Source organism: Macaca mulatta, chromosome 11 (genome assembly GCF_049350105.2).
Source record: "Macaca mulatta isolate MMU2019108-1 chromosome 11, T2T-MMU8v2.0, whole genome shotgun sequence".
NCBI lineage: Eukaryota > Metazoa > Chordata > Mammalia > Primates > Cercopithecidae > Macaca > Macaca mulatta.
The window spans coordinates 20,950,789-20,972,362 of NC_133416.1; the positions used below are offsets into that span (position 1 = coordinate 20,950,789).

Genomic DNA, 21,574 nt, shown 5'->3' on the forward strand with positions numbered 1-21,574 from the left:
GGAAATACCTATTTTCAATCTCTTAAACTCTTGCTTATGATTCAGTAAGCAAGGGTTTGTGTTTAGTTAAGATATTGGGTTAGATCTGTGTCAATAGGTCAGTTAAGAAATAGCTATTTTCTCTCAGCTTCTACTAATTTCAGACTTCTTGCCGATAACATTGTTCAAGCTGATCTTTCAACATGCATTGGTGTCATATTTTACTAAGTTGATAAATCGAAAGCATCAAGTCTTTTTCCTTTCTTTATATTGAGTTAAGTCTTCAATGTCATCATGAACTCTCTAATAGTCTAAAGACATACAGCTTTTCAATGCTCAGTTGTAAAAAAAAATAAAAGGAAAACAAGCAACAAGGAAAGTAGAGTGAAAAATAGTCAACATCATAAAGCCAAAAATGCAAACGGAATGTGTAATTACAGGAAATGAGAAGACAAAATCTATGTTGTACTGTTATATAAAAACAAGAAAATGTTCATTAGCTAAAAGATAAAGAAAAATGTACGGATTTTTCAAAGTAACTGATTAGTGTCAGGTCCTGTAAAAGGTATTTTATATCCATTAGTTCATGTATCTATCACAAAGATGTATGAGGGAGGGGTTACTACCTCCACTTTAGAGCAAATGAGTTATAAAGCTTAGATTTGAACCCAAGTCTTTCTTAACTCTCTATTTTTCCTTAAAGTATTCTGCAAGGTAGACATAATGGAAAGGAAATAAAGTTTTTAAAATAAAATTTTAACTTCTGTTTACTGACCAGCTAGCATAAGCCAATATTCATACACTGCTTAGTTCATTTAAACCTCAAACATATCACTACTGTTATTGAAGAAAAAAAGTAGTTGAAGATTTGTAATCTGTCAAAAAGCTAGCTTCTTGGTTTCAAAGTAAAGGCTCCAGTTGATAGACTAAATTTTTAAAAATATGTATGTTTCTGTGTTCCAAAGTATAACAATTATTCATATGTGTTACATTTGTTCATACAACAAAGTCTGCAAGGGGATATGATTTTGGGGAAAAGGTTTGTTTTTTGGGGGTTGGGGGTTGATTTATTTTGCTCACTAGTTTTCCATTTTTCTTTCCCTATAGGCATGTTCATATTTTACATCTAATGCTTTGCCATTGAAGATTACTTTCATCAATGCTAATCCAATGGGCAAAAACATCAGCCTTATTTTTAAGGTATGCTAGTGCTCTTAAAACATGAATTGATTCCATAGACAGAACTATCGATTTATTACTCACAAAAAGAAATTGTTGTAGCTATTTTCCTCCAGCAACAACACATAGGTTTTTCAGTTATTTTAGAGTCTGCCTTTTTACGGGATTATATGTAGTATGTGCCAAACTTCAATTGGCAATAAATCAAATATTACTGGCTCATAGCCAGGGAGCCTTCAGTGCAAAACCCAAGAGAATATATTTTAATAAATGAAGTGATATGATTGCTTTTAAGTGGCACAGAAAGTTGAATGTGTGGTGAGCCCCAGGAAGAAAGTTTTATGTTGGTCTAGATACTAAATTGGGATCAAAATTAACGGGAACTGAAATGACATAAGTTAATTTACCATTAAATTCTTGCCTGCTAGCACTTGTTGATTTTAGTAGTTTGAGTTATTTTTTCTTTTTAAATAAAAAAGTAAATATGGGTCATTTCAGTCTTCATCATTAATCCCATTGGAAAAAGAGAGAAAAGGTAGTAACAGGTTTATAAGCACGTAGGAAAGAGGGAACAGAGAGGGAGATAAAGGCAAAAAGTAAGAATATGCCAGTCTTCCAGTTTATTTGGCCAATTATTCAGCCAAGCCATGCAACAAGGTCTCAGAGTGAATTTTTGGTGAATTTTCACTGTCTATTTTGGAGGATAATGAGTAGTGTGTCCGTACTTTCGCTTTGTCCTGTCACCTCAAGAGTTAGTGGTCCCACAACACTGTACTTTTGATGAAGGGGAAAAAAGAAAACACAAAATCTTATCTTGGCAGGATTTTCTGTGTATAATTTAGAAAGTGTTTTCAAAACCAAAATTCTTACTTGTTTAAAAGGATATAACTATCCTTCCCCTTTGAACATATGCAGTCTCCTTAACCAATACATGACTATCACCACTTTATCATTTCTTATTATTATCGGAAATTATTTTCTCTGAAAACCTTTTAACTATCTTTAAAATAATTTGAGAAATCACTGATTTAAAGTCTAATCAATCATATGGATGCTATTTATACTCCTAATCAAGAAGCTCTTGGTATTCTAACTGCATATCGGTGCATAAATTTATGACACAGCAAATAATGTTTCACGCTAAGTTTGAAATTTGAATAAACATTCATCCAGCCTGTCTTTGCCAGACTTTGAATCTGAGACATCGCACGTGGATAATAAATTGAAAATTATTATCAAGGAACAGCATTCCAAGCAGCACCTCTAATTTGATGGTTGAAGCTTCTGTAATTATCTAAAGGGAAGTTCTCATTTAAAAACATTTTTTATCAGAAACACGAGGTACTTTTAGTGCTAATAAAACCATTAAAACCACTCTATGTCAGGATAGAAATGTATCCAAGGAAAAAAGTGACATGTACTATATTTGACTGCTTTTAATGGAATTCAAGGAAAAACCCAGGGTCTATCATTTTGTTTTTAACAGGCTGGAGATGATCTTCGTCAGGATATGCTTGTTCTGCAGATTATTCAAGTGATGGACAACATTTGGCTGCAAGAAGGCTTGGATATGCAAATGATCATTTATAGATGTCTATCCACAGGAAAAGATCAAGGTCAGTATAGATTAGAAAGTGCATTGGCTCACATTATTTATTTCGTACATTGACTGGTAGTAGGCTACAAAACTTTCTCCAGCTTTCGTTTCAAACTACAAGTTTGAAAATCCAAAGAACTGTACACATTCTTCTTCTTTAAAAAGAATTATTTTCAAAAATGATAAGCCGACAGAATTTATACAAAGCATAATATGCTTTTAGGTATTAATTAGGACCTTCACAATCCAAATGTTAACTGTGATTTTCTTTTAGGTGTCTTTTAGAGTTAGTTTCATTAATAACTTACTGTTATTTTTCTCATTTTGTAATATAAAGCCTACTCATTTTTAAAAGAATACAATTGTTACTTATTAACACAAAATACACATTTTCAAGTGCTGAAAGGAATTCTGGAAATTCTAAACACATTGTAAACCTTAATTTAATTTCTAAAAGACTTTCGAGTAGATAAAGTATCAACAGTCAATGTTGGTCACACATGTAAATGTTGGACATATATCAGCATTTCTTTTCCTTTATAAAAGGCAAGAAATCAATATGAAAATATAATTATACTTATGCACATTTTCAATGAAAATAATGTCAATAGATCACCCAAATTATCACTAAAACATCTGAGGTAGAAGCTGCACTTAATTACAATAATGCCAAACTAAAGAAACAAAAATATCTAAGATATCTTATAATTTTTTTTACATATAACCATTGCCACTTAGAATTTTATTAAATTAATTGGTGTGAATTATAGCAGATACATGTGCATAAACAAGGGATGAAATCATAGAACTGGAGAGGGGATCTAGACCATGTAGTCATTTTTTTCTTTTTTTAATTCAAGCATAGCTACAATTTAAACCTGTCATCACAAGAGAACTGTCATGCCATGGATCCTCACTTCCTGAAGTCCCACCAGCAGTCTCAATACCCCAGTCAACACTTGAGATTTTAGATGCTAAGTATAAAAACACCTCCAAATTCACTTGCCACTTAATACCTTACAATGACTGCATTACAAGTCATACTAGCCAATTAATTTGATTCTGATAACAGGGCTACTACTTCCATGCCACGTGTCCTACTCTAAATACTTTCTAAATCTCTAGTTACTACAACAGTCATTTATCCTTGGTACCATGAGATTGTTATTCCTTGCATTTTACCCTACTTTTTCTCACGTAAGTGACCTAATGCTTTCCTGTCCTAAAATGCTGAAATAGAATAATGCTACATAATCCAAGCTGAGATATTTGATGTTACATGAATCACCTTTTCTCTAGAAATTGAATAAATTACTGATCCCAGTAGAATTTTAAAATTTCATCTCATTTCTATTTATAATTATAGAATGTAACCAAGGCTGAATCTTTTAGTTAATAAAATAATTCAGCAGAAATAACTATAGACTTATCCAAAGTTGCAGATGTCGCAAGACAAAGAAGTTATTTTTCTCCTCTGTCTACCAACAAACAACCTCTAATAGCTGTAAGATTTCAGAGGGCATTATACTGTCAAAATAATTCTTCAAGAAAAATAGAGATCATTAAAACAAGTGTCATTTTTAGAAGATTAAGTTGCATTTTTAATCAGGTTCCAAGGCTTATTGAATACCTACTTTTCTCAAGAAATGTCACAACTTTAGATGGGAAATGCATGCTAAAATGAGCTAAATAGAGTTGTGCCCTTGATGAGAGTAAACTCCAGTTTCCATAACTTTATCAATATCATTGTTGAGTATCATTCTCATGGTCACTTTGTATGTAATGTCCTAGGAGTTCTGGGAGAAATTTTCAGGGCAAATAAAAATTCTTCAGGATTTATTTTATCATTGGTTCTCCAACTTTGATGAACATGAAAATTACATAGGGGGATGGGAAGAGTAGATGCAACCTACCCCCAACCAGGTGTACTAAATCAGACTTCCCTGGAGGTGGAGGAGGGGCTCAAAGGTTGATTGCAAAAAGATGCTCAGATGTTTCTTATGCACCCTTGTCTGAAAGACACCACCTCGTATAACACCACCTTGAGTAATTTTATCCCTAAGAGCCTTGCTACTTGAAGTGTGAACCACAGACCCACAGCAATGACATCACCTAGGAACTTGGTAGAAATGCAGAATCTCAGGCCACACCCCGCCATACTCAATTAGAACATTTTAACAAAATCCCCAAATGTATTTGTCCATTTTCACACTGCTATAAAGAAACACCCGGACTGGGTAATTAATAAAGGAAAGAGGTTTAATTGGCTCACAGTTCCACATGGCTAGGGAGGCCTCAGGAAACTTACATTCATGGCGGAAGGTGAAGCGGAAGCAAGGGCCTTCTTCACAAGGCAGCAGGAAAAAAAGGGGGAGAAGGGGGAACTGCTAAACACTAATAAAATCGTCAAATCTTGTGAGAACTCACTCACTATCATGAGAAGAGCATGGGGGAAAACTGCCCCCATGATCCGATCCCCTCCCACCAGGTCCCTCCCTCCACATGTGGGGATTACGGGGATTATAATTTGAGATGAGATTTGACTGGGGACACAGAGCTAAACCATTAAACCGCCGAGTTATCTGTATGTGCATTAAATTTTGAGAAATGCTGCATTAAAGGACTATAAGAATGAAACCACACATATTACTCTATGTGCACAGAATGATGTTCAAAGAATTTAAATAGTGTATGATATACACTAGCTTAAAATGCATAAAATGTAATTTATGATTTCAATTAATGAGCAGAATTTAGCCACCATGATTGCTATAAATTAGGTACAAGGTTTTCTGGATAGTCAGCAATTCAAGGCTTGTGATCAGTGACTTGGGATTTAGCAAGCATTAACTCCCTAAAAATCAACGTAGTTGGAAAAGTAATTGACATTGCTGCAGAAAAGTATCTAAAAAGGTGCAGTCATCTAAGTCCTAATTTTGGGCATGGTCAAAGGTAAGATGGCATTGAAACACTCAGCAACCACGTAGAAAGTGACTGCCTTTAGGAAGTATTAAATAGAGGAACTGGAAAAATGAGGGAAATTTTCAGAATTAAAAAGCATCACCTACTGACATTAAATGTTTTAAACCTGCTATCTCCCTTGACACACATGAGAAAACCTGGGCAACAGCTGAATACTGTTAGGGGAGAAGGGAGAAGTGTCATGATACAATGGATATTCCCAGGACTTGTCTCTGGGATGTGAAGTTTCCTTCTGATCCACAAATGTAGATGGCCAATGATCACAACAGGACTATCAGATGTTAAGAGAAATTAAGGCTGCAGACTAGCTGCAACTGACGAAATTCAGCACCATTAAGTCTTTTGTTTATCACCACCATAATCTACTTTAATGTTGTTTAATTTGAATGTTTTTAAGGTAGATCATTAAATGGTCAATTTAAAAACTCAACCATCTCTCTGTTCTTGTAGTTATATTTGTGTCCCTGGTCTCTCTGGAATTTGAGTTTGCAACTCTTGCAATTGTCGAGACTATGGAAATCAGAAACTCTAGACTTTAATTTATTTTAATGACTTTATAATACATTGCACATTGTTTTGTAGACATTATCCCTGAGAGAGCTTTAAGTACTGGATCTACATTGCTGTTCTGTACAGTATAAAAATCAGAAGGTTTGCAAATATTTACATTCCAATAACCTTAGGGGCACAAAAAAATTTAATTTTTTAAAAAAAATTAAATTAAATTAAAAAAAGCCTTGATGGATACATGGCCAGCAGAGCAAAGTTCCTATTTAAGTTCAATCAATATACGATCCCTTTTTAAAAAATTACTATTGTAGTTTCTCTTTAATATTGACTGAGAAGGAAGGAGCAGGTAGCTCTCTATATGTTCACTGCTGAGTTATTCTGTTCACTCCCGGAAATGTAACATTTAACTGTGAAGCTTTTTTTAACCTGAACATTGATTTTTATAATATATATGCAATGTTTGTTATGGAGAGTGCATTTGGCTCCCTTAAGTTGTAAATATGTTTGTTATCCAAGCTTAAATGTCCTCCCTTAAACTGTAAATGAGTGCACCAGCCATGTGATAATTAATTAACTACTCTGTTGACGCAGTGGGGTCTCCGTTCATCATCAAGATTGGCTTGCTACCATAGCTCTAGAAAAAATATTAAAGCTGCTTCTGTTAAATCTGATCCAAACGCAAGTAGCCTCATTGTTCTCCAGAATTTTAGGAAGAATTAGAGATGCATCTAGATAAGCCTCCTCCAGAAAAGAAAATCTGGAAAGGAAAGGGGTAACCCAGTAGTGCTAGAAGCTATTGTTGTTATATTTCCTAAGGCTCCCTCATCCTGTGATGAAGGAATTGTCCCTGTAACCTTTTTTCTGTCTACCAGGATTGGTGCAGATGGTACCTGATGCTGTGACCCTAGCAAAGATTCATCGCCATTCTGGACTGATAGGACCATTGAAAGAAAACACAATAAAAAAGTGGTTCAGTCAGCACAACCACTTAAAGACAGATTATGAAAAGGTTTGTCCTGCTGCAGATCATTTTAAATAATGTACTTAAATAAGAATATACTCTGGTTCATTAGATATTCTGATTTGTAGAAAAGTGAATTAAGTGCATTTTGAGTTCTACGTCAATCATCAGCCCAGTAATAATGACCCAGCTTAAGTGATGTATTAACTACATAAAAGTTTCTGTATTTTATTTAGTTTCTGGGTGAAAATCCTGGTCATCAATAAAGATTTTTTTTTTGCTCAGAGGCCATCCTGACATCAGTCTCACCCTAGAAACAACACCCCTTGAAGTTACCTCTTTTAATCTCCAATTGCTATAAATATCCCTGCTTTTCTTTGCAATACATTTCTTCCACTGTTCTCTACTTTTTCATCTCCCATTTTCTTAATGGTTTGCAAAATGCAAAATAGAGTTTATGTTTATCATAATTTTACAAAATGTACCATTTTATTTGACTGTAAACATTTTTTCTCAACGTTTACTTCATTCTGGTATCTGGCTTGCAGTGTACAGTTGTGCAGGTTCTGCCCTATATTAGGGATCTTGGCTAAGGAGATGAGTGTGGCTAGAAGCAGGCCTTGTTCCACTTGCCAAGCTATGATCTAGTATAGCTGGGTCCACCCAGAGGCATGAGCACCTAAATGCTAATTCATGCAAAAATGCACCAGTAGATTTGGTCGGTCCTATCCTGTGGACTAAAATCCCCTTATTTTGAGAAATTCCTCAGACCTGGTAAGCTGGGATGATTGGTCACCCTACCTATGATAAAAAGGCCATGATAAAAAGGACCCCAGAGTTCATCTATTCCACACTTTCATAATATTATGTTGAAGCAAAATACAAGCTTTACAGACCAAATAATAAATAATTAGATAAAATTACCTGGAAATCTATGTTTTAGCTCTTCCCAAAATTATAACTTCAGTTTTGCATTAATCCTTGTGGTTACGTTGTTTGAGATGTTTCCAAATACATCACTCTTCACAACCACCATATGAAGGACATATTTTATTATTTTCACTTTCTAAGTGAAGAACATTTGGATTGACAAATTAAGTGACTTGCCTAGGCATGTGGAAGACCTGGAACTGAGGCACCCTAGCACGCAGCCTGGTGACCTAGCCTTCACTGCATCAAGGCAGCCCCTCCATGCTAGGAGACCATAACCTTGTCCCAACCAGTCATTCATGGTTACACCACCAAGTTGATGAAATAATGTATACCCAGGAGACCATTTTGGAAACAAAGTGTATTTTTGGAAAGAAACCTCTGTTCATTAGAGAAACATAAGCACAAATTGACTTAATGATAATCTGCTTCCACCCACACAGGCATTCACTGATGTATATGTACTATACCAAACAGCTTCAGACATCAACTACGTTGATGACCTATTTGTAAAAATACACATGAAATGTTACACATTTCTCAGTATAGCTTTCTCTGTCTTCCAAAATTTCAAATATTCAACAACTGATATTTTAAAAGTCCTCTGGGAATAGGCAATATTGGGCCGTATTGTTCCTCCTTCTTTTACTTTGAAAAAAAAATCATTCACTATTGTATATTTGAAGTATCAAAAAATCACACTAGGAAACTTCTCTAGTGAACCATGAAAATAAACTCCATCTGAATGAAGGTGATCTTCTCCCCAGTTTCAATGCAAACATTTATCTATTAGAGACTAAAGAACAATTGTTTCATATTTTTCTGTAGCAGATCAAGAATCAGCTGCTTAACTGTACCCTTCTGTCCACTGAGATGTAGAAATTTGTCCTGATTATGTAATTTTGCTTTTTATCATTTACTTTTTATGATTACCTCTGATGCTAATGCATTTGCTCATTTTTTGTTGTTATTTTTGTATGATTGTTTTTCAATGGATTAGGCCTTAAGGAACTTTTTCTACTCCTGTGCTGGCTGGTGTGTGGTAACATTCATCCTGGGAGTATGTGACCGTCACAATGATAATATCATGCTGACAAAGTCGGGCCACATGTTTCATATTGACTTTGGAAAATTCCTAGGTCATGCACAAACATTTGGAGGGATAAAAAGGTCAGTGCACAAATGTTTATTACAGTAATTAAGCAATGTCCTAAGCAATATGTATAACATGTAATTGCATAGAAGCCCTGCTGATGACTTGCTCCCATCTCTCAAATCCCCCAAGGTAATATAAACATAATAATATATCTAATAAGATGGAAGAAAAGTTTTAAAGTAGATTTTTAATGCAACAAATTTGATTTCCTCAAATTGGTAGTAGACTAAACCGGTCTTTCCCCATGAGAAGCAACTAATCCTGTTTTAGTCTGAGTCGTCTGAAATAATATTTTTTGTTTCCTTATGAAACTTGAATGGACAATGAAGTATGAATTGATGATCTCAAAACATCTGATATATTGCTTATAGCAAATCACCACTGGTCTATACATATTCATACTAGCTTACTTCCCACACTGAACTAACTAGCCTTCCATCATTCCACAGATATTTAGGGAATACCTACTATTCAAGGATACAACAGTAAACAAGACAGATACAAACCCTTTCCAGTAGGGGTGGCAGACATTAAATAAGTTTACAAGCAAAGAAATGACACAGAAAATGGGAAGTTATTTTAGAAAAGTAAAGCAGAGAAATGGAATAGAAAGTAACTGGAGTAGGGATACTATTTTAAAGAGGCATCTTGGAAGACATGACAGAGAGCTGTGTCCCCACGACCACCTCATGGAGATCCATGAGAAGAGTATTCCAGAAAGAAAGGATAGCACATATAATAGCAGTGAGCACAGAAATAAGCATGGCATGTTCCAGCGACGAGAAGACCTGCAGTCTGGAGATGGGGTGGAGAGGGGCGGGCAGTAGGAGGTAAAGGTGAAGAGTTTGGTGGAGGCCCAATCAGGTAGGGCACAGAGGGCATATAGAGTATGGCTCTTATTTTTTAAGTTCAGGAGAAACTTTTCGATTTCAGTGGTTTTCAAAAGCTTTCTTTTGATACCTTGTGTAATGGAGACCAGTGAAGAGACTACTGCAATAAAGTGAGACCAGTAAAGGCAGAAGTAGTAAAAACGGACAGATTCAGAATATATTTTGAAGACAGAGTCACAGGATCTGCTAACTGATTGGACTTGGTTATGATTAATGAACTGGGGGAGAGGCGCAGAAGGTCAGAGAAGAAAAGAAAACATTCAAGGATGATGCCTAGATTGTTTTATCTTAGCAAATGACTAAATAATTATATTATTTACTGAAATAAGGAATACTGACAGATGAATAGGTTTTGTTTCATTTTATTTGAGCTGAAAGTACAGAAATCAAAGATTGAACACTAAAAGTCTTTAAAAACATATTTCATATTAAGGTAGAAATAGGATGAAACCATTCCAAAGACTCATTAGTCGCTTTTGCCTGAGAACAGCCCCTCAATATAAGAAATAATAATATTTCTTACAAGATAATGTGATTGAATTTATACCAGATGGCCATGACCTGGCATTAAAAAGGCATCATAAACTACATGATGTATACAAATGGATTATTTTACTTTTTGTTACTTTCAATATATTGCTTTCTTTAATAAATAGCCTCGAAAAATTCACCACATATTCATTCACTTCTTTTTCTTTTTCTTTTTCTTTTTTTTTTTGAGATAGAGTCTCACTCTGTCACCCAAGCTAGAGTGCAGTGGCACAATCTTGGCTCATTGCAACCTCCACCTCCTGGGCTGAAGTGATTCTCCTGCCTCAGCCTCCCAAGTAGCTGGGACTACAGGAGTGAGCCACCATGCCTGGCTAATTTTTGTATTTTTAGTAGAGATGGGGTTTCACCATGTTGGCCAGGCTGGTCTCGAACTCCTGGCCTCAAGTGATCCTCCTGCCTCGGCCTCCCAAACTGCAGAGATTAGAGGCGTGAGCCACTGTGCCTGACCTTCATTCACTCCTTAAATGTCCACTGGGAATGGTCTGTGTGCCAAGGACTGTGATAAACATTGGAGATACAAAGAATTAATATGCATTTACCATGTCAGTTAGGGATACTCTTTCAAGTACTGCAAATACAGACACATAAATGATTATTATAAAATGTTATAAGGGCAGAGATAGAGAAACGTACAGACCATGAGAACGTCATAGAGGAGAGATACCTAGCTTATGAGGGACAAACTCAATTAACATACTTGAGTATCTATAAAATTTATTCATGTAACACTTTTTTCCTGAATTCCACCTTTTTCTAAAAAAATTCAAAGATTCAGTTTGGACAAATTTTTTTTAACTTTTGATGTATTGTACACTGGCAATTTGGGGTACCCTTATTCATTTGTTCCTCTGGCTTCCGTATGGTTCATGTGAGTGGTTTAAAATGAAAAAAGGTATTTCAGCTCTACAGAATAAGTTCCAGTTGGGAGACATAAAAAAGTAAAGAAAAGATTATTAACACAGTGTGGTAAGTTCACACACCAGGCTCTGTAGAGAATATCAAGTTCCAGTTTGGTTGCTTGTTGATGCTAGAGCAGCTACTGCTACTTCTAGAGTTTGGCAATTTTAAACCTTTCTTAGGCAGCATCATAGGTAAATTAAAATCGTGCCCAGCATACAGCCACAGTTATAATTGGTTCTTAATATTTTCTGCTGAACTAAGCAGCCAATAAAACAATCATCAGCCATTCAATAATTATTGATTGGATGAATGAAAATGAATTTGCCACTGTCTTCCTTTGAGAATATTAGTTATTAACCACCAGCTGAGGAGGCCAACTGCAGCTCCATGATCCATATGGATTATTGTTTCCAAGATTTTATGTCCATTGGTGGCTCCCGTAAGGCTCATCAGCAGTGTCTCCTTGGATTACTTTCTCAATGCTGATACTTTTTCCCTGAGTTTGTTTAATGGTAAAACTGAACTGTACCTATTACACTATCTTTTGAATTGTAGGAAGCACCTAACATTTCTCTTCCTAAGCTCTTTCAGTTGTTTCTGGAATTCACTGAACGTTGTTTTGTAGGACAGTTAACTTCTTCCATCCTAGGTTCATTGAATATTCTTATTGTTTTTTAGGTACACAAAAGTCCTTTTACAAGTCTTATAGGTCCTATAAGTAGGACCTTTGTATTCCCCTAGGATAAACGAACATTCTTATTTGTCCCACATTTATTACATTACGGACCCTGTTTTTAGAGAGAAACCTAGCCCACGCCTAGTTTCTGTACACATACTCAGATGTATTAACCCACTTATGCCAGAGGTTGCAAAATTTTTTTGTGAAAAATCAGACCTTGGCAATGACCTTGAGCAGTAGGATATAAATAACTCCCACAAGCTTAGCGTTCCAGGAATGGAACACTAGGCATAAATGGGTTTAATAACAGCACCCCCCCATAATATATAAAACCAGATTTATAAATCATGACCTAGGACTGTCATAACATCCCATACTCTGACAAGATCATATAATGCTCCAATACCAACCAACAATAACCCTAGGTCATAGTCTTTAATGTAAAATGCTGCACTCACTGGAAGCATAGAGTTTATATGTACAGATACATGTGTTTCTCCTATTGTCTATTTCTTAAAAACATGGGAGGGAAAAGCATTTGTATAACTTTTTATGGTTTACACAATATTATTATTATTGCTTTTTAATTTTTATTTATTTATTTATTTTGAGATAGTGTCTCTCTCTGTCACCTAGGCTGGAGTGCAATGGCACAATCTCGGCTCACTGCAATCTCCACCTCCCTGGTTCAAGCAGTTCCCCTGCCTCAGCCTCCCGAGTAGCTGTAATTACATGCCACTATGCCCAGCTGGTTTTTTTGTAATTTTAGTAAAGACAGGGTTTCACCGTGTTGGTCAGACTGGTCTCAAACTCCTGACCTCAGGCAATTCGCCTGCCTTGGCCTCTCAAAGTGCTGGGATTACAGGCGTGAGCCATTGCGCCTGGCTACAAAATATTATTAACATATATTAACTAATTCATTGTGTATTAACTAACACAGCAAAGAGGTGATATTCTTATAAGAAGGATTTTGAGGAAAAAAACTGATTTCTCACTGGGCTGCTACCCTTTTATACTCATGCTTACATCACCATTCCAGAACATCTCACACTAAGCATCCGTGTTACTCTGTTTATGGTATGTTACAGACATTGAGCTTTCCTGGTTCTTGAATTAAATTGAGTCAGCCAAGCCACTCTGTCATTTGGAATCTATGCCCAGGTGTCATTGAACTATTCCTCTGAATTCAGTTCTCCAGGAATCTGGAATTTCTATTTCGATGCTCAGACCAACTCTGAGGCTCCCAAAAATTTTCAAACTTCTAAGAGAGAAAAAAAAATCTTAGTTATGATTATGAAGGATTTCACATCCTGCATATAAACAAACAATCCGTTGTTATTTACTTCAGTTGTGAGACTAGACAAAGAGATTTTATACCATCAGATTAAATCAAAGAACAACTGAGGTATTACTTAATGATTCTGGGGAAAATTTGACTAATGTTTATAATGGAAGCGATGAGGAATTTCTCCAGCTCTCTGAAACCAATTGTTTTTTTTTTTTTTTTTCAACTATTGCCTAATTATTATCTTCTTTTTGGAGGGACAGGGTCTTACTCTGTCGCTAAGGCTGGAGTGCAGTGGCACAATCATGGCTCACTGCAACCTTTACCTCCCTGGACTCAGGCGATCCTCCCACCTCAACTTCCCAAGTAGCTGGGACCAGAGGCATGCACCACCACACCCGGCTAACTTTTTTATTTTTTTGTAGAGATAGGGTCTCATCATGTTGCCCAGGCTGGTCTTCAACTCTAGGCTCAAGCAATTTGGACCTCAGCCCAAAATGCTGGAATTATAGGCATGTGCCACAGTGCATGACCTATCTTCATTTTTAAATTTTATTTCACCAAGATACAAATTAAAGTGGTTAGCAAATTATGCATTCACAATTTTGCACTCAATTCCACTATAACAATGATTTCTACTGAGTAATTTTTCATTACATAAAAGATTTCACTGTAGCAATAAACTCAAAATTTCAACTCAATAATTTCTTGACAATTACATGCTCTTATAAAGCAGGATAAATTGAGAAAAGTATTTATTACTGATGTTTGTTGCTCTCTTAACTCTGTATTTCATACTTTTATTTTTTAGACTAGACTGTGTTTTCATATTCTATAAGGCCTTTCGCTTTGCTAATGCTAGCCTTGCATTAAGAAAAGCTAGACTAGCTTTCTTTCTAGATAATTTTAAAGGGCAATATGACCAGTGTTTAAGGTCAGGTATGCTGGAGACAGACTATGTGTTTTTGTTTTGTTTTTATTTATTTTTATTTTTGAAAAATATTATTTATGTTATTTATGATTGATCATAATTGTTTGTGTTTATGGGATACAATGTGATGAAATCAGACTAGTTAACATATCCACCACCTTGCTTACTTATCACTTTTTTATGGTGAGACATTTGAAATTTACTGTTATTTTTAAATTTATAATAAATTACTATTAAATGTAGTCAGCTGATGGACAATAGATCTAAAAGTCTATTCCTACTGTCTATCTGAAACTTTATACCCTTTGATCAACAGCTCCTCATTCCCCCCAACTCCTCACTCTCTAAGACTCTGATAATCACCATTCTGCTCTTATGAATCAAACTTTATTAGATTTTGCATGTATGTGAGATCATGTGATTTTTTTGTGGTTGGCTTATTTCACTTAGCATAATGCTCTCTGGATTCATTCATGTTGTCATAAATGACAGAATTTCCCACCATTAAAACTACATAGTATTTTATTGTGTGTACGTACTACATTTTCTTTATCTCTTCATCCATTGATGGACATTTATTTGTTCCCATATCTTAGCTATTTTGAACAATACTGCAAAGAATATGAGAGTGAAGACATTCTTGCAACATATTTATTTCCATTCTTTTGAATAAATACCCAGAAGCAAGATTATTCGGTCATACAGTAGTTCTATTTTTAGTTTCTAGAGGAAACTACATACTGTCTTCCATAATTGCTGTACTAATTTATATTCCCACAAACATTGCATAATTTCCCTTTTCTCCAAATCCCTCCAATACTTAATCTTTCATGTTTTTGATAAACCCATTCTAACAGATGTGAGGTGGTTTTTCAGTGTGGCTTTAATCGCATTTCCTTGATAATTAGTGATGCTTAGCTGTTTATGTACTTATTGGCCATTTATATATCTTCTTTTGAGAAATGTCTGTTTAGGTTCTTTGCTCATTTTTTAATCAGTTTATTTGTTTTCTTGTTATTAAGTTACTTGAGTATTTCTTATATATTTTTGATATCAACCCATTATCAGACAAATGGTTTGCAAACATTTTCTCCCATTCTATGGGCCAGCTCTTCAGTTTGCTAATTGTTTCCTTTACTGAGTGGAAGTGTTTTAGTTTGATGCCTTCCATTTGTCTACTTTTGCTTTTGTTGCATTTGCTTTTGGGGTCTTATCCAAAAATAAAATTTCTAAGACCAATGTCATGGAGATTTCCCCTTACGTTTTCTTCTAGCAGTTTTATAGTTTCAAGTCTTATATTTAAGTATTTTCTCCATTTTGAGCTATTTTTTTTGTGGGTGATGTAAGCTAAGGTCCTAATTTTATTCTTCATGCGAATATCCAGTTTATAAAACACAATTTATTGAAAGACTGTCTTCTTCCCATCATGTGTTCTTGCCACCTTTGTCAAAAACAAGTTGACCATAAATGCATGGGTTTATTTCTCAGTTTTCTATCTTGTTCCCTTTTGTTCAATGTGTCTATTTTTATGCCAGGACCATGCTGTTTTGATTACAATCACTTTATAATATGTCTTGAAGTTGGGTAGTATGATTCCTCTAGCTTTGTTCTTTTTGCTCAAGATTGTTTTGGCTGCTTGGGATCTGTTGTGGTTGCATAATAAGGATTGTTTGTCCATTTGTGTGAAAAAAATGACATCGGAGTTCTACAGGAGTTGCACTGAATCTGTGGATTGCTTTGGGTAATATGGAAATTTTAAAAATATTAATTCTTCCAATCCATGAACACAGAAAATCTTTTCATTTAAATTTTTTCAATTTCTTTCATCCGTGTTTTACAGTATTCACTATACAAGTCCTTTACCTCCTTGGTTAAATTTTCACCTAAATATTTGACTTTTTGTTGCCACTATAAATGGGATTTTCTTTTTTTTTTCCAGATAGTTCATTATTAATATATAGAAATGCTACTGATTTTTGTATGTTTGTTTTGTGTCTTACAACTTTACTGAATTCCTTTATCAGTTCTAACAGTTCTTTAGTGGAGTCTTTAGGATTTTCTATATATATATATCATGTCATTAGCAAATAGAAACAATTTCACTTCTTCCTTTCCTACTAGGATGCCTTTGATTTTCTTTTTGCCTTGCCTAACTGCTGTGGTGAGGACTTCCAGTACTATGCTGAAAAGAAGTGGTAAGAATGGACATCCTTGTTCTGTCTCTGATCTTAGAGGAAAAGCTTTCAACTTTTCACCATTGAGAATAAAGTTAGATATGGGTTTGTCATATATGGCCTTTATTGTCCTGAGGTACATATCCTTTATACCTAAACTGTTGAGCGTTTTATCATGAAGGTATGTTACATTTTGTCACATGATTTTTCTGCATCCAGTGAGATGATGATGTTATTTTTATCCTTCATTTCATAAATTTAGTGTATCACATTTATTAATTTGGATATGTTGAACCATCCTGGGATCCCAGGGTAAATCCTTCTTGACCATGGTGAATGATTCTTTTAATTTTTTCTGGAATTCAGCATTCTAATAATATTTTCTTGAGTATTTTTGCATCTACGTTAATTAGAAAGATTGGCCTATAATTTTCTTTTCTTGTAGTATGCTTTTCTGGGTTTGATATCAAGATAAAGCTAGTCTCATAAAATGAGTTTGAAAGAATTTCTTCTATTTCAATTTTGTGGAAGAGTTTGAAAAGAATTAGTATTAGGTTTGGGTTTTTTTGTTTGTTTGTTTAATGTTTGATAGAATTCAGGAGTAAAGCTGTCCAGTTGTAGGCTTTTCTTTGATGAGAGACTTTTTATTACTGATCCAATCTCCTTACTCATTATTGGGCTATTCAGATTTTCTCTTTCTTTCTGATTCAGTCTTGGTAGGTTATATGTGTCTAGGAATTTATCTAATTCTTTGAGGTTATCCAATTTTTTTGCATGTAATTGCTCATCCCATTTTTTAATGATCCTTTCTATTTCGGTGGTATCACCTATAATGTCTCCTGTTTCACTTTTGATTCATTTATTTGAATAGTCTTTCTTTTTTTCCTAGTCTAGTAAACAGTTTGTATTACCATCTTGTAAACAGTTTGTATTACAGAGTACAAACCGTCTAGTAAATGGTTTGTATTTTGTATTTTGTCTATCTTTTCAAAAAAACAACTGTGTTATTTTTTTCTATTTTTTTTTTTAGTACTTATTTCATTAATTTCTGCTCTGGTCTTTGTTATCTCCTTTCATTTGCCAGCTTTGAACTCTTAAGGTAGTTCTTCTGTCTCTAGATTTTTGAGGTGTTTTGTTACATTGTTTATTTGTGATTTTTCTTCTGTTTTGACATAGACATTTATTGCTATTAATTTCCCACTTGGAACTGCTTTTGCTGCATGCAATACGCTTTAGTCTGTTTTGCTTTTATTTTTGTCTCCAGGTATTTTTTATATTTTCTGTGACCCACTGGTTGTTTATGAGCATGTTGTTTGATTTCCACATATTTGAGTATTTTCCAAAGTTCTCCAGTAGTTGATTTCTAGTTTTACAGCACTGTGATCCAAAAACATACTTAATATAATTTCAATCACCTTGAATTTGTTACGTTTTCTTTTGTGACTTTACATGATCTATCCTGGAGAATGTTTCATGTGCACCTGAGAAGAATGGGTATCCTGCTGCTATTGGATGGAATGTTTTGTATATGTTGTTAGGTCTAGTTGGTCTAAAGTATAATCTATGTCCGATATTTCTTTATTGATTTTATTTCAATCCCTGAACATACGATCCTTATACTGTTTTGTTTTCTTTGAATTCTTTCTTTAATGCTTAATAGTTTTTATTGCAGAGATCTTTCACTTCCTTGGTTAAATTTATTTCTATTTTACTTTTTTGTAGCCATTGTAAACGGGATTGCCTTTTTGATGTCTTTTTCAAGTAGTTCTCTACTGATGTATAGAATTGCTACTAATCTCATGTGTTGATTTTGTATCCTGCAACTTAATTGAATTCGTTTATTTGTTTTGGTAAATTTTTTGTGAAATCTTTAGTATTTCTATATACATGATCATGTCATCTGCAAACATGGATAATTTGACGTCCTGCTTTCCTATTTAAATATTCTTTATTTCTTTCTCTTGCCAAATTGCTCTGAGTAGGACTTCCAATACTATGTTGAATAAAAGTGGTTACAGAGGGCATCCTTGTCTTCTTGTTCCAGATCTTAGAGGAATAATTTTAACTTTTCCTCGTTTTTTGTGATGTTAGCTGTGGGTTTGTCACATACTGACTTTATAATGTTGAGGTATTTTCCTTTTATGCCTAATTTGTTGAGAGTTTTTATCATGAAGGATGTTAAATTTTATCAAATACTTTTTCTATAACTCTTGAAGCAATTATATGATTTGTGTCCTTGATTCTGTTCATGTGATGCATCACACCTATTTATTTGCAGTTGAATCATCCTTGCATCCTGGTATAAATCCCACTTGATCATGGTGACTGATCTTTTTAACGTGTTGTTGAATTGGTTTGCTAGTAATTTGTTGGGGATTTTTGCTTCTATGCTCATGAGACCTGTGGTTTTCTTTTTTGTTGTATGCTTCTCTGATATTGGTACTAGTGTAATGCTGGCCTCATAAAATGAGTTTGGAATGATTCTCAGTTTTTTTTTTTTTTTTTTTGGAAGAGTTTGGTAAGAATTTGTATTAGTTTTTTTTTTTCAAATACCAGAATTCAGCAGTAAAACCATCAGGCTCTGGACTTTCCTTTGATGGGAGAGTCTTTATTACTACTTCAGTCTTGTTACTCATGATCAGTTTGTTCAGGTTTTCTATTTCTTCATGATTTAATCTTAGCATGTTGTGTGTATCCAGTAATTTACCTATTTCTGCTGGATTTTCCAGTTTGTTGGCATATAATTGCCCATAATAGTCTCTTCTGAGCCTTTGTATTTCTATTAGTTGTAATGGCCCTTTTTAAAATCTTTGATTTTACTTGTCTTTTCTCCTTTTTCTTAGTCTAGCTAAATGTTCGTTAATTTTATTTATTTTTTTAAAGAACCAACTATATTTGTCATTGAACTTGTGTATTTGTTTTAATTTCTCATTTATTTCTGTTCTGATCTTTGTTGTTTCTTTCCTTCCACTAATTTGGGGTTTCATTTGTTCCTGTTTTTCTAGTTCCATGAGGTATAACATTAGGGTTTTTTTTAATATATTTCTATTTTGTTGATGTATGCATTTATTGATATCAATTTCCCTCATAGAACTGCTTTTGCTATATCCCACAGATTCTAGTATATTGTGTTTCCATTTCCACTTGCCTCAAGGATATTTAAAATTTTCTATTTATTTCCTCAAAAAATGTTTAGTCTTTATACTAAATATATAAATGGCTTGCACACCATAATTATAGTATTACATTATTCTGACTTTGTCTGTCTACTTACTTATATCAGTGATTTTAATACATTCAGGTGTTTTCTTGTTACAGGTTAGCATTCTTTTCATTCAGAATGAATAACTCCCTTTAGCATTTCATGTAAGACCTGGTGTTAATGAATTCCCTCAGTTTTCATTTTTCTAGAAAAGTCTTTTATCTCTTCATGATGTTTTAAGAATAGCTTTGCTGAATACTCTATTATTGACTGATTTTTTTTTTTTTCATTCAGCATTTTGAATATGTTATCCTGCTTTCCCTGCCCTGCAGGGTTTCTGCTGTGAAACCCACTGAAAGTTGGATTGAGGCTCGGCTAAAAATGTGTTTCTTTTCTCTTGCTGCTTTCAGCATTCTTTCTTTGTCTTTAAATTTTGATAATTTGATTATAATGTGTCTTGGGGAATTTCGCCCTAGTTTAAATTTGATTGGTGACCTCTGGGTTTCCTCTACCTGAACAATGTCATAGATTTTGAAAATTTTCAGACATTATATCCTTAAATATGATTCCTAGGCCTTTTTCTCTCTCTTCCTTTTTGGGAATTATTATTATGTGGAGGTTAGTTTGCTTGATGGTGTCCCATAATTCTCATAGGCCCTTTTCACTCTTTTTTTCTTTTTGCTTCTCTGATTGGGTAATTTCATGTATTTGGTCTTGAAGCTCACTGACTTTTGTGTGATCAAGTCTGTTGTTTATGTTTTCTGATGAGTTTTTCTGTGCAGTTGTTATGCTTTTTTCTTTCCTATTTGGTTTTTTATTAATTGTTCCTCTGTCTTTGTCAAATTTTTAAATTTTATTTCTGGATGGTTTCCCAAATTTTATATATACATTTTAAACATTTTTCTTGTTTTTTGCTGAATTCCTTTAAGATTATTCTGAATTCTTTATCAAACATTTTATAGAACTTCAATTTTTCTGTGTCCATTACTGGAACTTTGTTGATGTTGTTTTTCTATTTTCTTTGCTTTTCCTTTTTTTTTTTTTTTTTTTTGACAGTGTCAACTATCCGTAAGTTTTCACAATCCTTGCATATTTTCATTGATGCTCACACGTGTGAGGAGTTGGCCATGTCTTCCAGCTTTTGCAGGTGATCTTTGGTGGTTTGGTACTTAACATTAGAACATAATCATTTGTCTGCCATTGCTTTCCATTCTGGGGAAGACTTATCATGAGTACCGGAAATAAAATATTGCACAAGACCTAATTTGCTGCCTTGCCATTGTTTCTCAGTCTGGGGAACACTTACAATGAGCACCAAAACTGAAGCCACAGCAGAAATTAAATATGATATTGATTCTTCCTATCCATGAGGATGGGATGTTTTTCCATTTGTTTGTGTCTTCTTTTATTTCCTTGAGCACTGGTTTGTAGTTTTCCTTGAAGAGGTCCTTCACATCCCTTGTTAACTGTATTCCTAGGTATTTCATTCTCTTTGTAGTAATTGTGAATGGGAGTTAATTCATGATTTGAGTCTCTGTTTGTCTATTGTTGATGTATAGGAATGCATGTGATTTTTGCATATTGATTTTGTATCCTGAGACTTTGCTGAAGTTGCTTATCAGCTTAAGGAGCTTTGGGGCTAAGACAATAGGGTTTTTTAAATATAG

General features: G+C 34.4%; 1 protein-coding gene across 9 annotated transcripts in view; it reads left to right on the forward strand.

Moving 5' to 3' along the window:
- PIK3C2G (phosphatidylinositol-4-phosphate 3-kinase catalytic subunit type 2 gamma) overlaps nt 1-21,574 on the forward strand; it is a 423,460-nt gene that overhangs the window by 261,729 nt on the left and 140,157 nt on the right. For all 9 annotated transcript variants that reach the window (XM_028829285.2, XM_028829284.2, XM_028829283.2 and 6 more), the window contains 4 exons: nt 1,087-1,179; nt 2,645-2,774; nt 7,120-7,256; nt 9,139-9,308. In XM_028829285.2, the coding sequence (XP_028685118.2) occupies nt 1,087-1,179; nt 2,645-2,774; nt 7,120-7,256; nt 9,139-9,308 (530 nt within the window). The remainder of the gene's footprint in view (nt 1-1,086; nt 1,180-2,644; nt 2,775-7,119; nt 7,257-9,138; nt 9,309-21,574) is intronic.